Here is a 15,894-nt window from a genome sequence, read left to right on the forward strand (position 1 = left end):
TAAAGGAGCAAGGAGCAAGAGCTGAGGAGCAAGGAGCCAGAGCTGAGGAGCGAGGAGCAAGTGCCAAGGAGCGAGGAGCAAGCCTGCAGAGGTAAGTAACTTAATCATTTAGTTAGTTTAGCTGGTTAGGTAGTTAATTTGGTTAGTTTAATTTAGCTGTTTGAGTTTAAAGATCATGTATTTAAATTAAATTAATAAATTAAATGAATTAATCCCAATAAACTAAATTAATTTGCAGATTCAAGACTCAAACCCTACAAACATCAAACACCATGGACCTGGGGATATTTATTGGCATTTTCCTCTTCCTGGTCCCTTTTATGGTTATTATGGTGGTGGAGAGTAGGAAACGGAGGGGGCCTGAAACTAAAGAGGTGGATGAAGAAGCCGGAGGAAGTCAAATGGGTGAAAACCCCAGTGAGGAGGAGGTGGAGGAGGGTGAACATGACCCTCAAAAAACTAAACAAGACCAAACTCCATTGTGGAAATATGTTCACAGGGCTGAAACAGGGAGAGGGGGTGGAACCACTAAATTTCATTGCCCCCATTGCAACACTGATTACACAGGCTCATACACCCGTGCTAGAAGACACCTCTGCGGGAAAAGGCCATGGGATGGAGAGAAACAAATAGGAATCAAAACTTGTGCAGCGGTGTCAACAACAGATAGAGCCAAATACATAAAGGAAGAGGAGGACGCCCAATACAGAACAAAAAGATCAAGGGGTTTCTTTGAACCAATCTCACCATCACAAAGAACTCCTTCAGCATCCTCCCAAGGCAGTGGAAATGGACATGGAGGCACAGGGTCATCATCTTTAAGGCGTAGAACCATATCAGATTTCCTTGATGAGGGGTGTAGGAATGATGTGGATTCAAAAGTTTACAGGTTCCTCTATGCATGTGGGATACCATTCAATGTTCTACGCTCACCTTATTGGCACGAAATGGTTTCTGCCATAAATGATGCCCCTAAAGGATACAAGAGCCCTGGGTATGACAAGGCAAGAACTGTTGGCCTTGATCATGAAAAAGCAAAAATATCACATTCTTTGAATAAAATGACAAGTTCTTGGACTGACAATGGGGTGTCCATTGTATCTGATGGATGGACAAATGTAAAAGGCAAGCCATTGATAAGTGTTCTTGCTGTGTCCCGAAGTGGTCCCATCTTTCTAGCTGCACATGATTACTCAGACAAGTTCAAGACCGCTATCAACATTGCAGAAGCATTGCTTGAAACAATTGAGCGTATTGGCCCATACAATGTCATCCAAGTCATCACTGATAATGCTCCTAATTGTAAGGCAGCGGGAGCAATTATTGAGGATAAATACCCGAACATATTTTGGTCTGGATGTTTGGTTCACACATTGAACCTTCTGTTGCATGATATTGTCAAAAACAAAAATGAACAATACCAATGGATTGGTGATTTGTACAAGAAAGGAAAAAAAATGATAAAATTTATTACAAATCATAGCAATACCCATGGCCTTTTCCGCAGTCACTCGAGATTGGAGTTGTTGAAGATTGCGAGGACTAGATTTGGTAGCTATTACCTCACCTTCAGGCGCCTTTTGAAGGTAAGAGAGGCATTAGCTAGCATGGTATCAAGTCCACATTGGCAGGTGTTAAAGGAAAGGGCTACAAATGTAGCTGACATGGCAAGTTTTGAAACGGTGGAGGAGGCCGCTCTTGATGGGCAGTTTTGGACAACTGTGAGACAGGTATTGGATTTCACCAAGCCAATTTATAACATGATTCGGTTTGCAGATACAGACAAACCAGTGATTGGCGAGGTGTATGAGCAAATGGATACCATGTTGGGGGAAATAAAAGACATTGTTCATAATAAAGATCCCAACTTGTACAAACTGATTCATGATTGTGTGTGTGAACGGTGGAATAGGCTTAACCTTCCACTACATTGCTTGGCGTATATCCTTACGCCAAAATACTACTCAGAATCTTGGTTGGGCAAACCTGCAGCAGGGGGTGGTGTTAGACCAAACCCCATTTAGATCAAGAGGTAACTAGAGGATATCTGGAAGCATTAGAAAAGTTGGTGCCTAACAGGGAGGAATGTGCAGCTGTGCGCCTTGAAATAGGCAGATACTTCAGTGGCAGTGGTTTGTATGGTAACTTCCATGCAATGGACGACAAAGATAAATTTGATTCTCTCACATGGTGGGAAACATATGGCGGCCACGGACTTTTGCCAAAATTGGCAAAAAAAGTTCTTTCACAGGTTGTAAATTCTTCTTCTGCAGAGAGGTGTTGGAGCACCTACAGTTATATACATAATGTGAAAAGAAACAGACTCAACGAAAACCGAGCAGAAAGCTTGGTTTATGTGCACTACAACTTGAGGTTGTTGAGCCATTACTGTGATCGGGCTAATGAAGATCCCACATATAAAATTTGGGACAATCACCCTGAGGACGACAATTTGGAGGATGGCATTGTACATATTGAAGAACTAGAAGAGGAGCTTGTACGGGATGAAAATGAAGCAGCTGCAGCAGCCATGCCACCTCCACCTCCACCATCCAGTAGCAGTTCTCGGGGCCCGAGTCTTGTTCCATTGCTGTCGCCACCTCCATCGACACCCTCGCGTGGAGGCTCTAGTTCTGGTCGTCGGTCTGTGCAGGAGACTCCTAGAAGACCACCACGACCTGCTTATACTCCTGGAGACTCTCGTGGCAAGGGCCACTTGTAGATTTACAGTTTACTTGTCTTTTTTAGTTTCTATTAGACTTTAGTTTTCATAACTGTTGAGTTTTGAGTCCTTGACTCTTGACTCTTGGCTCTTTCATATCATTATGACATTATGATATTTTTTGTAAACATTATATCACTGTGACAATGAAAATTTGAAGTTTGAAGTTGGGCCTTGGCAATTATAACTCATTGGTAATGATTGTGAATTATGAATATGATGCTTTGTGAAAGACTGAAGTTGTTTCATTTCATCTCATTATTCATGTTTCATTTTATAAATTTTTAACATTTCATATCATGTTAACAATTAGAAGTTAGGACTTAGAAATATCTTCGATATTACTTCTTGTAATGGTTAAACTTGGCTTACAAGTACAACTTGTTACTTTAGTGATCAATGATGATAAATGTTATTGAATTTTCAATTCTGAAAGCTTGAAGTTGAAACTTTAATATTGAATTGGATGAATCATGATTTATAAGACTCATGGACATGGTTGATGACGATTATAATTTCTAGATGATTGATGTGATATGGTTCAATGATCAATTTATGTTTTTTTATGTTTTTTATGTCTATTTCATCATTCTACATGTTTTTGTTGACATATATGTATCAAAAATTAAAAAATATATATATTTTTAAAAAATCGCTCCCCGATTCGCTCCCAAACCGGGAGCTTCTGAAAATGGTCGCTCCCGCTCCCGCTTCTGCTCCCGCTCCCGCTCCCAAGTAACATTGAGATAAATGGTAAATAATGAAAAGAATAGCATTGTTTTTATGCCGCGGGTTTCACTTTTTTGGGATTCGAATCCCAAAATCGGGACACGACCGAGATTCGATCGTGTCCCGTTAGGACACGTCGTGTCCCATTTTTGGATTTGAATTCCCATCGAATCGTGTCGGATTCGTTGGATTAGGACATGTGGCCTGTTTTGGACGAATCCGGTTTCAGAGCAATAAAGCTACTTTGCATAGTTGAACAACATAATGCAGTAAATAAATCACGTACACAATAACAACAATATATGTAACCCAACTTCATTATATTATCAACATATAATACAACAGTCTAGGGCTCTCGTACAAGGGATAATGGCCCTCAATTATCCACAAGTACAAGAATACAAGATACAATGACAATCTCACTGCTCTAGTGCACAATCACAGCCTCTATGTCGTATCTCGTCCTGTCGGTCCTTCGCTTCCGATTTGCTCTCTAGCTGCCCCTTATTCATCAACAAACAACACATAGAGACTCCAGGAGGGTTGTCACCTATCACTACTGCAGTCACTTCTGCTACAATGAACACGGGCTCATCAATCTACTCCTCTAGGCTGGCTAATACCTGCGCTCCAATCTGCCAATTTAGCAATCACTTTTGCCCATCAAAGTGTTGCACATTAGGCTCCAATCTTCACCCAATCACACAACAATCAACGTACTTCTTACTTGTTTCTCTAGGGCTACTTTGGGCTACGTACACACTGCGCTCCAATCATTGTAGAATCTGCTCCTAGGAAAGGGCTTCCAACCACCAATTCAAGCCCAACCACTTGGCTTCCACAGGCTGCTCACAAATCTATCCAAATTTGTCAATACTTGACCCAACACAAGGCAAAATTGGTTGCAAACATACCCTAGGTCTGGTGTTCAAACTGTTGTAGCCAGTGTGGAAAAAGTCCCGAAAAAATCGGGATTTATTCCTAAAGTTACGATTTTTTGGGCGAAAGGATTAAATCAAGCGATTTTTTGGCAATTTTTTCAGAAACGAAAAAATCGTGATTTTATCGAAATAATCCCGATTTAATCGCGAGTCAATGGAAAAAATCGGCATAAATTTTTTTCGTGGATAAAGAGCCGCAAAGGGTGATTTCAGTTTAGTTTTTGTTGTGCGTTGTCATTGTTCGTTGTTTTGGCTGCTATGGAGAATCGAGAGAACGAGGGTTACATTCCAAATTGGCAAATCCAACTTCCTTTTGCAACTGCCATTGCGTGGAGAGGAGCCGGCAAGGTATGTCCACAGTCCATTGTCAACACTCAACACTGGTGACCTCGTTGATAGCATTTGCCAAGTATTCAACATTGTCGGTACTATATCATTGCATTTCTTTCTCCATTTTTGGATTAATGCATATTAAGCATTATTCTTGTCACTTGATAGGCGTAATATTCTTGAGTGTTGAACATTATCTACTTATAATATCCTTGGATATATTTATGCAATTTGGGACAGCAAGCTGCCAAGCAGACAGTCGATGTAGCTTGTACTTTTTACTGTTCAGCCACATCATTATAAGGCCTAGTAGTAACACCTACCATACTGTTTTAAAAGAAGCCAGTTAAAAACATTTTAGCTGTAACAAGAGGCAACATATTAACTTATATCTGAGGCAAGAGTGAGGCCTGTTCTGTGGCCTTTCCTTGACAGAATTCGGAGATTCTATAAGGTTGATTCATGGTAGAATTAAGGACCATATGAAGCATGAGTCTTGCACCTGTAATGGCTGAAGTTTTAGATCTATATTGACCGCAGACTTAGCCCTTGTTTGAGGAAGATTTCAACCCCCATTTGAACCTAATTCGGCCCTGTCTTTGAGGTAAAAGTTCGGCCTTGTATTAGGGCAATATTGGAGCTTCTTTGGAGTCTAAAACACTCCCAAATTACCAAGTCCATTAAAAATTTACAATGCATGCCCATGCCCTAGATGATAACTTATATTCTTATCATTTCCTGAGGTACATTTGATTATTTCCAAAACAATACAAAACAAAAAACCAATGTCTTACAGTGCTAATTCAAGAGCAGAGGTTAAGGAGTATTCCTGGAGGTATGCCCTATCTTAATATATAACCCTGAAGCTTATCACTGTGATCTTTGAGGGGAGTCGTTCTATTGAAATTTGAACTTGGGCAGGGATTTTTATTGACAGCAGCCTAGTCTTGCAAAAGGGGTTAATTGTCAACAGTAAGGGTTTCAAACTTTCACAGTTAGTTGTCTCATCATCATGCAGCAATAAGGGTTTCATCCATATATCATCTTACAGCAGTCTAGCAGTAAGGAGTACATTGTCTTATCATTGAAGTTCTGCAGTCAATGGTTTCTTCATTTGCAAGGGCTTTATTATCATGATACCTGTCCCTATTAAATCCATTGTGTTCTTCAAAAAAAATATCTTCTTCTTACAGTGACATTTTGTTCTGTCATTAAATTGATGGATCATTGCTACTATTTTGATGGATCATTGCTAATTTAATTTGTTTCAATTTTTTTTGTGCCCAGGTTTAAACTTTAAATTCAAGCTCAAAGTTTAAAACAAAATGCCGAAGATTTTGGATTCTATGTGGGAGTTTGGTTAGCCTGATGCTACACCCGAAACTGGGGGGGTCAATAGAATGTATTTGACTTGCAAGTTGTGTGGCAAGCATATGTCAGGAGGCATCAACAAATTAAAATTCCATTTGGGGCAAATTCCGGGGCAAAATGTTGAACTTTGCAAAAAAACAACTCCAGAAATCATCCGACGGGCCATTCAATCATTGATGGATAAAGAGGAGGGAAAAGACACCAGGGCAGCACTAACAAAACAACTTGTAGGGGGCTCAAGAGTGGGGGGAATTGAGAGTGGCAGTGCTTCTACAGCAGCATCACCTTCCTCACCCATGGGTACTCATCCTTCTATCTCATCTTTTTTTGTTCCTAGAACAACAGCTGGTTCACAACCTGGGATCAAATCATCAATGAAAAAAAAGGAAAAGGCAGAAGCTGACAGGTTGGTCAGTAGGTGTCTTCTATGGAGTGATGTTCCTTTCAACATTGCCAAGACAAACCCATTCTACTAGCCTATGTTTGATGTTGTTGTTGTCGTTGGCCCGGGGTACAAAGCCCCCACCTTTGCAGAATTGAGAGGGCCTCTTCTTCAAGATGAAAAGACTAAGTGCACTGCTAGATTGGCAGAGTTTAGGGCATCATGGGAGCACACTAGATGCACAGTCATGTCAGATGGTTGGACTGACCAGAAGGGTAGGACCCTTCTTAACTTCTTGGTTAGTTGTCCCAAGGGGACAATGTTTATGAAATCTATTGATACATCTGCACACATTAAAGATGCACGTACATTATGTGAGTTGTTGGACCTCTTCATTCAGGAAGTAGGCCCAAGCAATGTTGTCCAAGTCATAACGGACAACGCTGCAAATTATGTTGCAGCTGGCAAGATGCTTATGGAGAGGTATCCTAACTTGTTCTGGACACCTTGTGCTGCTCATTGCATTGACTTGATGTTGGAGGATATAGGTAAGATTCCTCCTGTGAGGAATATTGTTGAATCATCCGAGAGCATAACAAAATTTATATATAATCATTCATCTGTGCTTAGCTTGATGAGAAGATTCACCAACAACAAAGAGTTGGTGTAGCCTGCCATTACACGATTGGCCACTACTTTCATATCTCTTCAGTCTCTGTTGAATTCTATGTGGGAGGTGAAGAGCATGTTTCTCTCAACGGATTGGCGTTCTTTATCTATTAGCCGCAAACCGGAGGGAGAGGGCTTAAGCAGACTAGTTTCATATGATCAAAGCTTTTGGGTAGGAGTAGAGGAGGTGTGTGCCATTTCAGAACCTTTGGTAAAGGTTCTTCGATTGGTTGATGGAGACAAGCCCGCAATGGGCTACTTGTATGAGGCCATGGATAGGGCCAAAGAAGCCATCCGTGCTTATTATGCAGATAAGGGAGACAAAGGGTTAGAGGAACAACAGGTCATATGGAGAGTGATTGATCAGCGATGTAACAATACCCTCCATCGCCCCATTCATGTTGCAGGTGTCTACCTCAACCCTGCATTTTCTTATGCTTGTGGTTTCAGATTTGATGTCGAGGTGATGGATGGATTCTTCACTTGTGTCGAGAGGATGGTGTCATCTGAGCAAGAACGTGAGGAGATTTCTAAAGAAATGGAGGTCTGTACGATGGGAGGTGGCACATTTGGTTTTAACATGGCTATTAAGAATAGGACGACCAAAATGCCAGGTAAGCTTCAGTTTGTTTCAAACTTTCAAGTTTAGAATTTCAATGTTTTTTTTTATGTTTCTCATTTTTCTTTTAACTTGTAGATGCTTGGTGGACAAGCTATGGTGCCAAAGTACCCCATCTCCAAAAGCTTGCCATTCGAGTGCTCAGCCAAACATGCAGTTCCTCTGGGTGTGAGCGCAACTGGAGTGTATTTGACAAAATACACTCCAAAAAGCGCAACAGGTAAAAACTAAAAAGATTTCAAATTAAGTTTTTTGAATTCATTTTATTAATTTTAATATTTAAATTTTCTAAGTACTAATTTATAATCTATGACCCTAATACAGATTAGAGACCCAACGCCTCAATGACATGGTCTACGTCTACTACAATCTTCGATTGTGGGTGAGACAGCTTCAGAAACCTACTGATGTGGAAGCCATCTCATTGGACAATATTGATACCACCTCTTCATGGAGAGTCGAGACTGAGAGGCTGATCTTGGACACGATCCCAGATTGGTTAGGTGTGGATCTAGAGGATGTAGCAGTTGCAGAGGAGGGAGAGCCAGAGATAGAGGAGGAGGAGGCGGAGCAACATCAGGGTCAGGGGGCAGTAGCAGAGTTGGATGAGGATGCTGAGGAGGAGGTGACACCATCTAGGATGGGCAGCAGCATAGCACAGAGGCCACCTCTTCCATCCGCTTCTAGAGGATGATTGAGTCCATTTGATTTTGTATCCCCAGGGGCAGGGTCTTCTTCCTCTAGAGGAAAAGGCAAAGCCATTCCCTATTCCCATAAAAGGGGAAGAGGATCTCAGTGACTGATTAGTGATTACTTGATGACTTTTAGATGACTCATGATGTACATTTATTATATTTTTTGTTGATATTTTGACTCTTGAGAGTTGAGACTCAGACAGGACTCAAAATTCAGGAGTTGATTCACTATTTTGATATGTGATGTAGCACTAGACTTCATATACATATTATATATTAGCTTTCTTTACATGTTTATGTGGAAATGCATTTATTTGATGTTGTGGATACTCTAGATGTTAAAAAAAAATTTAAAAAAATGAATAATTTTGTGTTTTTTTTAATTTTGCCGACTTTTTCAAAAAACTTCCGACTTTGCCGAGTTTTTCAACTTTTGGACCCTTGCCGAATTAATCCCGACTTCGACTTTTTCCACACTGGTTGTAGACTGTGATCTGGTTAGGGCACAACTATGATCCACGTTAGCCCTACAAAACACTCTCACAAGCCCTTCTCCAGCTGCGGCTTTCCCTTACAAGGCACTTCTGCCCATACGCTGCTGTTGTGGGCACAAACTAACCCCAAACAGCCCTATGGCATCACTGTTCTACGTGTTAAGGCCTGCAGCCTACCCACAAGAGTCTCCAAGGCTTACGGCTTGCACAAAACAGTGAACCCACAGTTTAATGACACCAAAACAGACCTCCGAATCACCACCTCTTCTCGGCCCTGCTGTAGGATAAACTAGCCCTTTAAACAGTCATGTAATGGCTACAAAACTAGCCTTCCCTCCTTCGCCGAAGTGCCTCCTAGCCTGCGGCCAAACAGAAGGTCTCCTCTTCCCTTAGACGAGTTTCTTGTTTACTCCTTTGCTTCCCTTGTATTGCACTCTTAGATGTATTCAAATGATCCTCAATCACCTTCTATTTATACACCATAGAAGGGCTTCAACGATTTCCACAAGAGACATGACTTTTGGCACATTTCACTTCAAACCTGCATGACTTATGTGCCAAAAACCAATCATTAACCTTCAAAAATTCATAACTCATTGTAGACAACTCAGAATTCGGTGATTCTTGGTGCGTTGGATTCTCCTCAATGCCCTCTATCATCTCCATCCATCATATGTCCAAAATGCTCCATGGTTTTGGCCCAAACATCGATGGGCACAAAACTCCAACCTTGGGTTCCAAGCCCACAAATGACTTTTGTGGCACTCCAACCTCCAAACCTTGAACCCTAGGGCTTGGAGTACCTCCCAAGCTATCAAAAATCAACACATTGAGTGACAACTAGCATACAGATGAATCCTTCCTAATTTCAACCTTCCAGAAACTTCAGTATGTATTTAAATGGATTACTATCTTTCACATTTAGCAATTCAAATGTTTAGAAGAACAAAAGTTGAATCAATTTGCACAGAATCATATGTCACAAAAAGGAAACTGGTGCGTAAGATATTTCTTCTAACTTGGACTTTTAAAAGAACTTGGCTAACTCAAAAAGCTGGAACCCTTTTGCTTTTGCAATGCTTTCTTGAAAGGATATGAATGATAAAAGGAGAGTGAAAAAGAAAAGCATCCAAGTATGCAGAATACAAAAAGATCAAATCACGAATAGACCTCATTTCATTATCAATATGGTATATCAAATTATATACTCTTTGAAGCTCCAGATCTGAAAACAAAGGCACCTTTGCTGACTGAAAAAATGACTAAAATACTCCATGCATCAAACAATGTTTAGCTTCACAGAAATATACAGCTAGAAGATGGCAATTAACAGGATCCACATATAGCAGAAAACTTAGTTACAAAAAAAATGTATCCGGACTGATATCAGATGTGGGGAAACAAGAAAGCATAACCTTCTTGACCATGAGACTATCACATAAGACAAAATGATTACTAAATTCTAAGAAAAACAACCAAAAAGATTAAGGGACCTGATCTGGCCCACAGATTCAGTTCTTAAAGCCAGATGCCTACTAAAAATGGCTCAACAAACAGATTCCTCCAAGAGAAAATGATACGTTACTGACTATTCCAGTTAATCCTATATTTAAATTTTATGTATATAAAATGTTAAATGAAAGTAAAAGAAAATGATAAACATACCCCAAGAGTCCTCGACCTGACCAGGGTCGCGGTGTCACATTCAGATGCACTTGTACACCTCGCCTCATAACTATCACAGGGATTGCTGAGCCTTGGTTGGTTTGACACTCCCTTGCAAGTCTCGAAACTAAATTTTCACCACCATCCACAGAACCAAATTTCAGGATCTGATCTCCTAGTTGAAGTCCATCTGATGCAGCAGGAGACCCATCAAATATTTCATCAACCAGAGAGAATGGAAGCCTCACAATTGCATCCTCATCCATTGGAGTAGATTGATTTTCAGAAGTGGCAGCATCTGGCAAAGAAGAACTGATACTGTTCAACCCAGATGAAATTTGATATTGTAGTTCTCCTCCATCTTGAAATAAAAAGGGCAAATTGTTAATATAAATTCCAAAGTCAGAGAATATCGTAGAAGTCTGCTAGTTGCATAATCTTCAAGATAAAATTCAAATTGCTGTCAATTATAGTCTCACAAGTTAGGGATATGGATTATCTGTAGCAGTTAGAAATATTTACATGGTGAAAATCATTAACTATATCAAAAGCACTTTAACAGTGAAAACACCATCTGTGAAGAAAGCTGAATTTGTGTCAAAGCATGCACACAGTAATGTAGATTGATACTTGGGAACATCATATGAAGAAAAATGATGGTCGTTAATAGATAAAGATTACAGTGACAGTCTTGCATCACTGACAAAGGTTGCTAGCATTTTCTTAACTCTATTTAATCCTCTCCAGTGCAGGTATATCTCCTCTCGCCTAATTCTCTCTATAAACGCATATTCCAAGTTGTTACAACGCAAATTTCAAGACACTGAACTGATTACCTAATAGAAACTTAGTTCAATATGGCATCACTGTCACAGGGGGGCTTGCCAAGTCAGTGAAATTGGGGTGTCATTATTTTCCCTACCAGAGTTCTTGTCCACCTTTCACAAGCAGATGCATGACCATTAAGACATGGCAGGAGCTAATGCCAACAAAGTGCAACACAGCAGGACGTAATGCCAAGTTGCCAACAAAGTGCACTACAGAGTCCCACCTCCCAATAGGCTGTGGATAATTGGCACTCAATAATAAGGAAGCATCTTTACAATGTCTTAAAAATGACATCACTGACACTTACATAACCAAATGGCCCTTGGAAAAAAAGAATAAAAACCTTACCATCATCCCCCTCCTTAACTGGACACCACTCCAAAGCACATCCTTTTCCTAGAACTCAGAATTGGCAAGTAGCACCAAAATGCGTCGATAACCATCCTCAGTAAACACTACAACTCTGACTTAAAATGTCCTCATGGCACCATGCCATTATTAGACAGCCAAAGGTAATATTGCCATAGAAGCAACCAGTCTATAGGGCATGGTACTAGATACAATGTTCGCCACTATCCATTGTCTTCATTGTCTTCCTTAGATAAGATGATAAGATGCCAATGTTGACTTCTGTCAAACCCCAGCAATCCTGTAAGCCACGATTTTGCATACTTGTGACCTGGGTTAACTAGAGGTCCGCACAGACAACAGTCATGAGTTTTCCATCTTTACTCCAAGCATGCCAATGGTATAACTGCACCACGAGTACTATCTCACTAGTTTATCTACCATGCAGCATAGCAGAATAATTTCAAGATTGTGGCTTACCCTTAAGCTGGCTGCAAAACTTTTTTTATAACAGGAATTTTAGTTGATCGTCAACAATTGAATTTCACTATCCAGAACCCAAATTATATTAATTATTCACAATGTTACACAGTTCAGGTTCAAGTTCAAGTTTGGCAATGATTAGGTTCAATTCAAATTCAAATTTTCTGATAAGATTCGGATGAGGTTCACCATTAAGTTCAACTATATACATTTTTCAATATAAATACACACACATTTATAACTTTATATATATAATCTTTTAAATAAAATATAACATAAATGTTTATGTTCCGGCAATTTGCAGCATCGGGCTGACATTCTCCCATGGGGACATGCTGATTTGACTAGGGAGGAATGATACATTCACCCATGGGGCCACGTTGTTTTGGCTAAGGGTGAATGTATGGCATACATTCACCCATGGCACCATGCCGATTTGGCTAGGGATAGTCTTTCTCCCATTAGCCCTGGTGTCTAGCTCGGGTAGATTGTCATTGACCCACAGTACTCACATTGCCTACTTTGGGACGGAGTGATCTATTTTTTATAGTGCAGGTTTGATTTGTTTAGTTAATGAGATTTTACCCACCAGTGGAATTTGAATAAACAATTCTAATCTAATGTTGAGTTGTAACGTAGGCTCAATAAGTGAAGGGGTTCCTTGTGATGAGGTGCTTCTTAATGGGTCTCCAATCAACATTAGAGCTCTATATAAATAGGCATGCATGTGAGGAGTGAGGAGACACTCATCAACATAGCAAACTCATTAATCTTTGTTGATTTTTCTAGTAGCATACAAGACTAGAGCAATTTTTCAAACTGATAAATACTTTAATGATACAATTTTACTTCTTTAGAGCATTCCAATCATTAAGTAGTTATACATGAAAATTTTCAACCATTAACTTCTTCAATAGAACAATAAAGATCACAATAAAACAGTAAGACAAGGGGCACCAAAATTTTGGACAATGACCAGGGCGAAACCCTACAAGGGGGAAAACCCAACAAGCTTTCCATATGAGAGAATGTTCAATTTAATCCAATTTGTACATCAATCAAAATAGCATATCTTTGACAAGATTATATAGACAAATACTGACCAGGATGATGACCTCCCATAAGTGCTAAGCCAGCCCTCCAATGTCAATATAAAGATCCCTTCAATTAAGTCTGAAATTTGCTTTGGCCATAGTCACAGACCTCACATAATCCACAAAAAGACGATGCCACAGAAATCACATATGCCACAAAGATATGATGCCACAAAACTCGCATGTGCCACAGAGGTATGATGCCACGGAACTTGCATAAGTCACAGAGATACAATGCCGTAGAACTCACATATGTTACAGAGATATGTCATGCCTCAGATCTGCAAGGTTCCACAGGGCTAGTAAGCCTCAGATCTGCATTTTTCCACAGATATGTGGTGCCTCGGGTACACAAGGTATAGAGCCTCAGATCCGCAAGATATAGAGCCTCAGATCTGCACAAAACAGATATACAAGAGATGATCTGAATATGCCCTGAAGGAGAGTCAATAGGCTCAATATATAGGTGTTCATCCATGCGAATAGAAGCATCTCTTGGGCAGGCTGCCTTCGACACTTGTGGGGTAAATAAATTCAATTTTTCCAAGGTTGCACGAAACGGAGAAATGGGTACGAGTTTCCGAAACGAGCACGGGTACGAAACGCGACCTCCCCAAATTTTGGAAACAGGGAAACGCGAATATATATATATATATATATATATGTGCAATCATAAAGCATACATGATACATTATAATTTATTACATTTAAACATTATGATTAAATTTACATCACATTTACTCATGAATGATCACATAATGAAAATAAAAATATCGGAATATCCAAAAGCAACCTTTATTAATAGAAATCTACTTTGTTCACTGTTGAAAACACCCTAGCTGAAACCACTGCTCTCTTCCTCTCTTCTCCTTTGCTAAAATCACCAGTCTCCAAGAGAAACGACTTGCTGAATTGTGTGATGAGAGAATGAGACAAAGGTCACTTTTATAACTTGAGAGAGGCATCTAGAAGCAACTAGAAGGCATTTTAATAACCCAATTAAAAATTAGAAAACAAAATAATAATAATAAAATTTTAAAAAAGTCAACCTGCGTGTGGAAATGCCGTCGTACGGCCCAAAAACGTGTTTCCGGCCGTACTGGCCACGTTTCCTCCTCGAGAAACATGCCAGTACAGCCAGAAACGCGTTTCTGGGCCATACCGTACGTGTTTCCGCATTTCAGTTACGTTTCCGTATGGAAACTCCTCCTTTGCCCACATTTCCTACAACTTAGAATTTTTCTCTTTTGATTTTATTAATGAAAATACTGACCGAAGCTACCAACTTTCAACACTCCCTCTTAGCTAGGGAGATACTTTTCATTCTCCCTCTCAAAATCAATTTTCACGACCAATCCATTGGTCTCTCCGTAATAACCCAAGGGAGAGATCAAATGTACAATTCTCATCATAAGGAAAGATGCATAGCATCAAACTCATCCCATAAACCAAAACCCAATGGCATCAAGGTCAGCACCCAACTAGCCATCGGACCAATTAATGAAGCAAAACTCTTCAACCATATGAAATGGTTTCTCAGTCAAGCACAATGACCCAAGAGAGTACTCAAAATCAATCTTCCCAACCAAGTCCACTTGGTCTCTAAGTCAAACACAATGACTCAAGGAAAAGAACTCAACATCAATCTCCCAGACCAGCCTACTGGTCTATCAGTCAAAGTTGTCAAACACAATGACCTAAGAGATCACTCCAAGCCTCAGAACCAATCTCCCCAACCATAAGGTTTCTCCATCAAACACAATGACCCAAGGGAGTAACCAAAACAATCTTTCCAACCATAAATCATGGTTTCTCAGCCAAGCCCAAGGAAGATTCATGATGTTATACAATCAATGCTTCCTCTCTCCAAGCGAGGGATTTTAAGCCATTCCAGGCTTCTTTCAGAAACAAACTCCATCTGGGATAGTGACTATGTCAAAACATCAACAACCTGCTCATCAACAAAAATATATTTGAGCCTCATAGCTCAATAGTGATGCAATAATTATTGAAGTTTATGTTCAATACCTAAGCTTGTTCTTGTTATGCAGAGAGTTGGCATAGGCATAATGAATTGTGTGAAGGTGGGGAGGTTTGGTCCCACAAGTCTCATGGTCCAATCCCGGGTAGCACTAAGTACGCCTGAATAGAGTTTTGTTGCCAAATGTTGAATGTTATGCAATGAGCAAGGAAACAAAGTGAATTCAGTGTTTGATAGTATTGACTTGTGGCTATGAGTTTGATGCATTGTAGCTAGGGTTTGAGTTGTTTGACAGAAACTTGTTTTACAAAAAAAGTGATTGAGCAGTGTAGACGTAATGAATAAAGCTAGTCTAGTTATGCAGATTTGTTGACATAGAAGAATGGTTGGTCTATCGATATGCAGATAGAGTATGATGCATTGAATAGTAAAGAGCATGGGTTTGTATCGCAGAGTGTTGAAATTTTGATGTTCTGTGTTGCAACAATTACATATTTAAAAACTTCTTTCTTCTGCAATATTAATTAAGCAATTATAGATAGA

At 39.9% G+C, this 15,894-nt stretch overlaps 1 protein-coding gene across 1 annotated transcript in view; it reads right to left on the reverse strand.

Annotated features, from left to right (window-relative positions):
* Positions 1–15,894, reverse strand: part of LOC149239724 (26S proteasome regulatory subunit) — a 259,428-nt gene that overhangs the window by 57,026 nt on the left and 186,508 nt on the right. The window contains exon 4 of the mRNA XM_089373504.1: positions 10,618–10,978. Coding sequence (XP_089229630.1) covers positions 10,618–10,978 — 361 coding nt within the window. The remainder of the gene's footprint in view (positions 1–10,617; positions 10,979–15,894) is intronic.

Source organism: Pinus tabuliformis, chromosome 8, assembly GCF_031772625.1.
Source record: "Pinus tabuliformis cultivar Carrire ecotype Pingquan chromosome 8, CPIR1, whole genome shotgun sequence".
Lineage (NCBI taxonomy): Eukaryota > Viridiplantae > Streptophyta > Pinopsida > Pinales > Pinaceae > Pinus > Pinus tabuliformis.